This window comes from Rhopalosiphum maidis, chromosome 2, assembly GCF_003676215.2.
Source record: "Rhopalosiphum maidis isolate BTI-1 chromosome 2, ASM367621v3, whole genome shotgun sequence".
NCBI classification, from domain to species: Eukaryota; Metazoa; Arthropoda; class Insecta; order Hemiptera; family Aphididae; genus Rhopalosiphum; species Rhopalosiphum maidis.
The window spans coordinates 88,537,856-88,548,792 of NC_040878.1; the positions used below are offsets into that span (position 1 = coordinate 88,537,856).

General features: G+C 27.6%; 1 protein-coding gene across 1 annotated transcript; it reads left to right on the forward strand.

The window, feature by feature from the left end:
* Positions 1-112: 112 nt before the first annotated feature.
* LOC113553147 (DEAD-box ATP-dependent RNA helicase 20-like) lies at positions 113-7,807 on the forward strand. Its single transcript, XM_026956322.1, has 9 exons — positions 113-492; positions 1,918-2,133; positions 3,121-3,358; positions 3,427-3,789; positions 3,864-4,147; positions 4,215-4,336; positions 4,407-4,640; positions 5,887-6,254; positions 6,414-7,807. Exons 1-9 carry the CDS (start codon positions 467-469, stop codon positions 6,717-6,719), a joined length of 2,157 nt encoding a protein of 718 aa, XP_026812123.1. The 5' UTR covers positions 113-466; the 3' UTR covers positions 6,720-7,807.
* The last annotated feature ends 3,130 nt before the right edge of the window (positions 7,808-10,937 follow it).

Consider the following 10,937-nt stretch of genomic DNA (forward strand, 5'->3'; position numbering starts at 1 on the left):
GCGAAATGTCATGGAAGAATAGAGCGGGGCGCGTGATTTTTTCATCCATTAGCCATCGCGTTACGTCACCGGGAGGTGATCGCTGGTGTACGCAGGGGCGAGAGCGCGACGTACGTCGAACCCGAACGAACGAGCGGTAGACGACGGACGTACTTTCAAACATGGCCGCTTCTCCGTCTTGAAACGACACCCGTTCCGCCGTACCCATTTGCAACGAAACAAGTCAATCCGTGCGTGATCCGAAAAACCTACCGAACAAAATCCCCCCTGTCCGTTTTTCACCATTCCCGGTGAGTTATCTTCGGTTGTCGACGCTTTGTCTCCAATAAGTCCAATAAACGACGCGTTACATTCGGAGCGACCATACTCACCTATTATAATATTAATAGTATCATATCCCCCCGTCTGGTCCTTTGTCGGCTCGTTTTAGTCTTCTCGACATTCAGTTTGAAACTGCATCGAAATTATGTATAACAACACGGGTTATCCAATGTGAGTATTACACACGATTTAAAATATTATTAATGTTTCATATTATAGTACTATTACGCCGTGGTGACGGTTCAATTGTCTTGCGTATAACGCACCCGTCAAACACGCTGCGGTCATCATCTCGTCTGGGTTATTATAATAACATTTGTAATTTGTAATGTTTGTCCCATTGTTTGTATCGAATCTTTTTTTTTTTTATGATTAGTATTTTCATTTGTTGAGACCAAAATTTATTTCGTGTTACTGACAAATTTTAGCCAAACAGTAGGATTGGTCTTTTTTACTATTTTGGGAGTATTCTTACCTACTGTTTCTTCCCCCCCGATACGAATTATTACGTTTGTGATTCACAATGCCGTATCAATACGTTATGATGATTGATATGTCGAGTGACACGAGACCCTGAAATTAAGTTGATAGTTTTAAAAACATTTAAGTACTACCTATACTATTATTTAAATGGTTTTTCTATTAAAAAATGTTAACAATCGATTCTCTTACTAATAACGAGAGTACCGTGAAATAATAAATAATTACTATTTACTATTAATGTTGACCATGATATTAAAGGTTTCTTAACAAAGTATACTTTAAGTATCTATAAATAGTCTAGATATAAAATTAGAATTATGTATTGTGTATGTCATTTATTTTATATACCTGATTTTTTAAATGCTTTATTATGGTGTTGTATATATAACAATCATTCTACTATATTCAACATTACCGGGTTTATTTTTACTTGATTATTTGTTGAGAAAAAAAGTTTTATACTTCAAAGTTATTAATATAATTTAATTCATATTTATTAGACTATTTAACATATTTTTCTTAATTATTTTCATAATGATTATAATGTATGTAATCAGTTTATTTGGTGTCGTTTTTATTTACTAAGCTATAAATAGATCATTCTTTTATAGACGATAATATTTAATAAAGGGAAATAGGTATAGCCTTAACTAAGCATGAATAGTGTACTTAAAAAATATTTTTTATAATGTTTAGTCTAGTAATTTGATCGTAAATATTTCATTTATTTCACTAGTTTCAAAATCCACCTATTAAGTCCAGTTATTGAGTTTAATAATTAATAACTATATAAAAAAAAGTTAAAGATAAACTAGGTAGCTTTAAAACTAAATTCAATCTAAAACTGTCTGCTTTCAATGCTTTTATTTCCCTTAAATTAAAATAATTTTAATAAATAGATAATTATTGAAATAACAGTCTATTTTTAAATATTTATGGCATTCCCCTTTAAGACTAATTTGTTTTGATAATTTATAATTATGCAATGTCATTAAGAGTCATATTTATTATTTATGTTTTTATTAACAAAGATGTATTACAAATTCCCAAAAAATATTAAAATATATTTAGAATATTAATACATGTTTGCTTTTACTATTTTTATTACTAAAGGTATCAACAACCACGTACAGCCCAAAACCAAGGCTATGGCAATCAATTTTGGAAATCTCAAAATGGCAACACAGAAAATGCAGATTTTGGTGGTGCAATGTTTAAACCAATGAATAAAGCCCCAGGTGAATTATTAAGAAAACCAAACTGGACTCGTGAATCTCTACAACCATTCAAAAAAGATTTTTATGCTCCACATGTAGACACAGTTAACAGGTAAATTTTTATTATAGGTTTATCTTGTAAGATTAAAGACTTTGTGTTATGGATAAAAAAAGGAACAAGTTTAGTTTAGCGCCCACACAAATTTTTGAATTTTTTTTTGTAGAAACCTAGGTAAATCACGTTTTAAGAATAATGGTACAAAAAAAATTGGCAGAAATCAATAGTTTTTAAGTTACAGCTGATCAAAATTTTCGATTTACATTATAATCCTTAAATACCCTGTATGTTTTTAACAAGATACTTCAAGTGTGGTGCAATGGTACATTCAGACCTTACGATTCTTGATGAGCAGAGTCGATTATGTCATACAAAAATTGATTTTTTGCACTTTTTTTATAACCTACCGCTTATGCTAATTTTTAATTTTTTTTATGCTGGCTCGTACATTTAAAAATGAAAATATCCCTCAATTTGTTATACAACATCTCCCCAAGTTAGCTACAGGTTAAATAAAATACATTTTTGTTGCATCAAATCACCGAGGGGGTTAACTCACTCGCTATGCTTGCTCGAAAAATTAAAAACGAAAATATCCCTCGATTTGCTATGCAACACTACCCCAAGTAAGCCTAGTCAACTTTGGTAAATCAACTTTTTAAGAATGATGATTCAAAAACAAATTGGTAAAAATCATTTCTTTTTAAATTATTGCCTCATAATGTTCGAGATTATACGTGTTTTACGCATTCGCACAATACTTTATTTACCTAATATACATGGAATATAATATTGAAAAATTAAAAAAAAGAATAAATATCAATGTATGATAATGTACTAATAACAGTGCCTTATTGAGTTATTTAACATATTTACAACATCAAAATGTTATAACTCAAAAACTAAATTAGATCGCTCAATTCTGATTGTACCATCGTTCTTAGCGTAGAAAACCCCATCAATGTGGTAGAAAAATATTTAGAAAACTGTGTATGCTAAATTAGATTTATACCAAAAAAAAATACCTTTTTATAATTTTAGGAGTCAAGATGAAGTAAATTTATATCGTGTCGACAAAGCTATCACCATTCGTGGGGCAAATGTTCCTGATCCTAGTCAATTCTTTATTGAAGGTAATTTTCCTGAAAGTGTTGTTCAAGAGTTGAAAAAACAAGGATTTTCTGAACCCACTGCGATCCAAGCTCAAGGATGGCCAATAGCATTAAGTGGTCGCGATCTTGTAGGTATTGCTCAGACAGGTTCTGGAAAAACATTAGCGGTATGTATTCATTTTCTAATGTATTAAAACTTAAATTAATTTGTTTTAAATTAAAAATGTATTTTCAGTACATGTTACCAGCAGCAGTGCATATTAGTAATCAAGAACCTCTTCAACGTGGAGATGGACCTATTGCTCTAGTATTGGCTCCAACAAGAGAATTAGCACAACAAATACAAAGTGTTGCAAAAATGTTTAGCTCAAGTATACGTAACACTTGCATTTTTGGTGGCACTCCTAAAGGTCCTCAAGCTCATGATTTACAAAATGGGGTTGAAATTGTTATTGCTACTCCAGGGCGTTTAATTGATTTCTTAGAACGTGGATCCACAAATTTAAAACGTGTGACCTATTTAGTACTTGATGAAGCTGACAGAATGTTGGATATGGGATTTGAGCCTCAAATTAGGAAGATCATTGAACAGATAAGGGTAAATAATATTTTGTAATAAATATTTTTATTGTATGTATATTTTTTAAATTTGTTCCATATTAATTATTTTAGCCTGACCGACAAGTATTAATGTGGTCTGCAACTTGGCCAAAAGAAGTTCAAGCATTAGCTGCAGATTTCTTAGTTGACTACATTCAAATCAATGTTGGTTCTTTAGAACTTGCTGCCAACCATAATATTCAACAGTTAATTGAAGTTTGTGAAGATCACGAAAAAGATTATAAATTGTTTGATCTCTTAATGAAAATATCAAATGAACCTGGCTTTAAAGCCATTATCTTTGTTGAAAAAAAAAAGAAAGTTGATGAGTTGACTAGACAAATAAAAAATGAAGGGTACTTAATAAAAAATTTAAAATGTACTTCTACTAATATACTAATCATATTAATTTCATGATAATAGATATATAGCAACATCTATGCATGGTGATAAATCTCAGCAAGACAGAGATCATGTATTGAATGAGTTTAGGAATGGTAAATCACCTATCTTAGTTGCTACTGATGTAGCTGCTCGAGGCTTAGGTAAATAAAATTCTATTTCTATTTATTCTTAATGAAGTTTTCAAATTTCTGACATTTGTCTATTTATTAGATGTTGATGATGTTAAATATGTAATCAATTTTGATTACCCCAACTCTTCAGAAGATTATGTACATAGAATTGGCAGAACGGGTCGTTCTAAACAAGCAGGCATTGCTTATACATTCTTTTCCACAAATAATATGCGACAAGCCAAAGATCTTATTTCAATCTTGGAAGAAGCTCATCAAGTAGTCCCAGAAGAACTCATTGAAATGGCAAATATGGCAAAAAATCATATGTCAAGTATGTATAAATAACCTCAACACTCTTCTGGCTAGTCTTATTTGAAAATTAAATGAGGTAATAGTATTTTTAAAATTATTTGCTGAACTATGTCCTAAACTTTTATAAAACATAATGAGTAAAATACAAATATATTAATACTTTTCAACGACATAAATCTAATATGTCAATTTTTTTTTACAAATATTGATATAAGTTTTGTCGTAATAGTAGTTGAGGATTTAATTAGCCCCATTTGTACTTTGCAAATTGGACCAGTCCTCCTCAAACAGTATTTATTTTAATTTTAGTTAATATCAAATACATAGAAATTATAAATGAGTAAAATTATTATAGTAACGACTTAAATATAATTTATCAATGTTATTTTTTTTAAATCTTGATACAAATTTTGTCGTAATAGTAATTACTGAGGATTTAATTAGCCCCATTTTTAGCCACTTTTCAAATGGGACCAGTCCTCCTCTAACAGGTTTTGTTTTTATTTTAATAAATATCAAATATATAGTAATCATGGATAATGATTGTAACGACTTAAATATAATTTATCAATGTTATTTTTTCAAATCTTGATACAAATTTTGTCGTAATAGTAATAACCGAGGATTTAATTAGCCCCATTTGCACTTTTTAAATGGGACCAGTCCTTCTCAAACAGATTATTTTGATTTTACAATCATTCAGTTGTTAAAATAATTTATAACTTTTTATTAATAATTGTGTTAACATTTAAAACTAATTTGCAATTTTAAACTTAAATTAGTGTAAATAAATATTTTTTATATTTAGCTATAATAAATATATTGTGGTTTTAATTAGCCTTATTTTTAATTTAAAAATATGTGTGTAAGAAATTGCTGCCATTGGAATAAAAATACTCAAATAATATCAAATGTTTTTATAATTTTCAAATGCAAAAGTCCTTCTGTGTTATTTGATAATATTATTTTAAATGCCGAAAATAAATGCTCATTTGGACAATTAAAATTAATATTATTTATTACTATTAAATTTGTTATTTTTTAGTTTAATCTCCTAGCTGATAACCTATATATAAAATATGGGCGAAAAATGTAATGGCACTTCCATGAAAGTGAAGGATTAGTTTTCATACATTTTTTTTTTAAGAAATCATCTGGTTTTTAAAATAAATAATTTATTAGTTTTGATGTACTACCTTATTTCATTTTTTTTATGGTTAAAAATAAAAAAATATTGCTATTTTATTTTTTATTATTATTATTAGGTCGAGCTAAGTGGACCAATCGTTATCGTGATGTAAATACACCACTGGCTACTCAATCTCCTTATGGACAATCAAATAATGCTAGAACTGCTAATCCTAATTACACAAATGGATCTGGTTATGGAGGAGGTAGCGGCTATGGAAATAACTTTAACAGTTATAGTAATGGAGCAACCAATTATACTAATGGCGGAACCTTTGGAAATGGTCAAAACTACCAAAATAAAAATTATAATAATGAACACAAAAATGGAACATATCAATCAGGGACAGGCAGTATTCCTCGTAATGTCCCCAAATTCCAAAACCCACAATATCAAGCACAACAGTATAATGGAAATCCTGGTCAAAAATACGGACAAAGTCAGGTATGATAATTGATCATTATTCAATATATTATATTTAATTTTTTTTTGACTATTGATTTACTATATATTTACTAAGTGAATTGATTGAAGCATCAATAGTTAAGTGTCAAGTTTTTTCTTGTATAATACTTAGTCTTATATTTTTTAAATCAATTACAGAACACTGTTGGTTATAACCGTGGACAAAACGGCTACACTAACAATCCACGTGCCAACTATCAGCCAAACCGCTTTAACCAACAACGTCAGTTCTCTAATATGGCTGACATGTATGCAAGTACTTTGCCACCACAGTATGTGATGAATAATACCGGTGATGCTTCCATACAGCCTCTACTTACACACAAGTTCTTCCAACAGAACCGCCCCCCAGCAGCTACTCAAGAAGCATTTCCAAATGGCTACACCACCGTGCCACAAGCAGGTTATCCATACTATGGTCAACCACAAACAGTCCAACAGTAAACTAAATATAAAACATAATTTAAATAACGATTGTGACTTCTTATAAAAATTTTTTGGATTTAGGGGCTAATTTTTTTTTTCTTCCAGTGTTTAATTGCTAAATGAAGTCACATTCCAAATTTAACTAATAAAGTTAACTTTATTGCTAATTATCTATTATTATAATCTAATACTTTCTTTTGAAATGCACAGTAAACTTGAAACATCCAGAAGAAATGCATAATATATATTGACAAAATATGGTTACTTCCTAACCTAAAATTAAATATTTAAACTAGTCTTATAAAAAGTATAAAAAATTGTGTTTTATACGAATATTTAGACAATTCGAATGAGTTCCTTTTTTTTCTTTTTGCCAAGGGTCAATTTTTTATAACAAGTCCATGTAAATTGTATAAAACTCGATAAAATTAACATTATGATATTAATTTTTATTTGTCTTATTAATTTATATTGTAAAAAATAATAATACTCGATCTGTGATATTTGTTAAACGATGTATAGCGCGATGTTCCCTAATTTAGATTTTAAGGGATTTATTTAAAACGATAAACAAAACAATTAAAAGAAAAATGTGTTTTAGATATATTTTTCTGTGGCATCTTTAACAAATCTGGGGGAAATGGAAAGACTGATGTGAAAAAAAATTCGTATTTCTATTTATTTATAAAAATGCGGAAAGCTACTAAAGTTTTGCGTAGTGGTGCAATATAATATAATATGTCGACCAATGAAAAAACGTCTCGGATTTTTTTTTTCTCCAAATAAATCATATTTGTGTATCATATTGTTATTTTATTGAGATGTTTTCTTTTTATTATTCTATTTTTTTCTTTTTATAATAGTGATCAAAGAAAAGTTTTAAGGTTTATATTATTATTAATAATAATAATAATGTGTAAGTTAACATTATTATTTTTTTTTTGTTTTTTGTATAAGCTCTATATTACGTGACCCAATTTGTCGATAATAATAAAGATAATGGCGTTTGAATTAGAACCAAGAACGCATATTATTAAAATAATAAAATAAAAAAAATACTGAATGTTCTTCTGTAAGTTTCTACATTAAAGTGCATTTCTTTTATTCATGCTATTGTTTTTTTTTTTTTTTTTTTTTTACATATATATATTACATAATAATAATAATATATTTAAGTACGTAAATCTGTTTATCCTTTGCTCTATTCATCGATATCTATAATTTCAACTGTGTTATTAAAACACGAGTAAAATAATATATAATATTATAATATTGATTGTATTTAAGTAACCACATTTATATATACATACATATATATATATATATGATAAGTAAATATATGTCTCGACTTATGTTTTAAAATTTACTATCGTTTATTGTTGTTAATGATGACGATAAGACAAAAACTTAAAATTATATAAATGACAAATCCCTTTTTTTTTCTTTTTTTTTTTTTTGTTGCTTAAATAGACAGGGTTGATCATTTTTACATAATTCATATTTGCACTATATTATTAATAGGTATTTTTTGTGTTGAGATATTAATCGATTTAAACTTGTAAATCCGTCATGAAACTTGAATTTAATCTCTCAAAGAATGATTATGAGAATAAACTTTGTTTTGTTTTGTTTTTTTTTTTTTTTTTTTATTACGGATTAATTAGTAGTCATATTCGTAAGACACGTCTTGAAAATATATTATTTATTATTTTATAAATCTTGTTGTTTAAGTTGTGTTCATTGTGTTTATATATACACTTTGGCTATATACTTTTTAGAATATCTTACGACACTATGAATGATAATTATTTTTAAGTTTTAATTACTTATACATAAAGTGATTGGTAATATTTGTAATGGTGATTCGTTTTTTTTTTTTTTTTTTTTATGTTAAGAGTAGAATATTATGCACTCAATAAATTTCTATGATGTAAAAACGGATTTCCGGTATAGAGACTATATTTGCCAACATTATATATTACGATATAATAAATCATAACTATTAAAAGTGAATACTATTTGTTTTGTTTCTGACCTTAAATGCCAGTTGTCCCTCGTTTATTATTGTCAAATTTTAAAATTTTGAGTGCTTATTCAAAGAATGTGGAAACACCTGTGTTTCTGTCAACGCTATTTGAACATATTATTGAAGTTATCACACAGCTCATCAAGTTACAAAATATAGCTATTTGGAAAGTAAATTAAAAATATCCACTTGACATCTTATTGTACTGATTCATGGCAGTGATTCAAATATCTGTGGTAGCGATAGATAGAAGTGTTAAAAATGTAATATAATAAATCTATTAAAAGCAAATAATCATGTACTGATTAGTGCTTTGTCTTATTTCTTATTTATTTTTTTTTATACTGGAAAAGTTCAACATAATATATTAATATTGACTAATTCATTCTTTGTATGTATTTACTTATTATTTGAATGATCAAATTATTAAGTTTAAACCATTTTTGTTTAATTTGTGAACTTGTGGCAACACAAGGGTTTTCAAAGAAAAACAATGTTTTCTAATGCCTTCTTTTTATAAAAGTTTTAATAATTCTAATTCCATGAAAATTTCAATCTCGCAAAATATATAAATAGTAGTCATTTTGGTGATCATTGGAAATTGATTTATAGTTTGGTATATATAAATATTCAAAACTACATAAAATAAAGATAAATTGTTAAACAATTGTCCGAGCTGAACCAGCTGTAGTGTAAATGAATATTGTAAACATAGGCCGTAATTACAAAGTCATGGTTCACGAGTCAATAAGAAAACTTTCAAAGTTTCAAATGGGAATAATGAGCGTGGAATTTAAAGAAGTTCGAATGTTGTTGACTCTTCCCTACTCTTCCTCTCATCTTCTCTTGCCTTCTCTTATTTACGTCGCCGATTGAAAATCAGATAATGAACTATATAATTATGCTTTATAGATATCTAAAAGTTATGTTATCATATTTTTATATTATAAAAATATAATATAATAAGTATAATAATATTGAAATATCTTATTTTAGTACCTATAATAATCACAGATTTAACTGTTTAACTATTGGTATTTTAATTGCTAAGATAGGAAGTTGTTGCAGTCGCTTATTGTTTAATAAACTCACGGTTAATAGCAAACAAAGCTAAAATTCCGAAAAATACCATGGTAAATTTAAAATGCAAATCTTTCATGATTTGTCAATTTTAATGGAAAAGTGCATATTTCAAGATTTTCATACGCATTTTCTAAAAAAAAAAAAAATGATTTTCTTTATTAATCTATTTAATATGTATTTTAAATAATATTGAATTATGAAAATCAATATTATTTTACTTATAGTTAGATATTTATTGTTATCGCGGCAGTCGAATATTAATTTGACGACAATGCCACAACGGTGCGTTGTGCATATTTTAATCTATTCGCACTTATAGGCCGAAATATTATCTTATCGTCGATAAGTTATTGACCTAACTTATGGCAAATCTATTGTTTGTTCGTTAGTACATTTTTGTACACAATTGACATTTTACAGTATTTAAAAAAAATGTTTTTACTTTTGTATAAAGTTTTTGTATACCTATTTAAAGTTTTTCGTGTATACCTACTCTACAATTTTTCGTGGATATTTTACCTGTTTTAACTAGTTAGCCTATATAATTCAAGATCCCTATTTCCTACTAATTGCTAAGGATAATCTGTCGATCCGTGATAAAATGGGTTTGAAAAATTTGTTGACGATAATGATATGATAATTTTAGTAAAAAATATTTTTCTATTATCTACTCTGTAATTTGTATGTAAATTTGGTCCAAGTATAATAAATACTAGATCTAATATTTCATACACCTACCTATTTTATATATTTGTCAAATCATTGTTAAGAAATATTATCCTTAGTAGTTATTATAAAGATTTTAATTACCAATAAACTAGTCTTTCAAATTTTGAATCGAGTACACCAAAATTAAAAAAAAAATTATCTATTAAACGATCAGAATTGTTTATGTATACAGGGCCGGTGTAAGAAGTTTTGGCACCCTTAACAGCCTCCCCCTAGTTTGAGTAGTAGTAAAATTAAGTTTTGTAAATTAAATAAAACTAGTATGTAGTTTATATCATATCTTTAAACTTTATAACCTAAACCTAATCATACAATATTGTAATAAGGTTATACATATTATTTTATTAGCGTATAAAATTACTGCATTGTGTAACGAATCTAGACGTAATCGTCTAGTT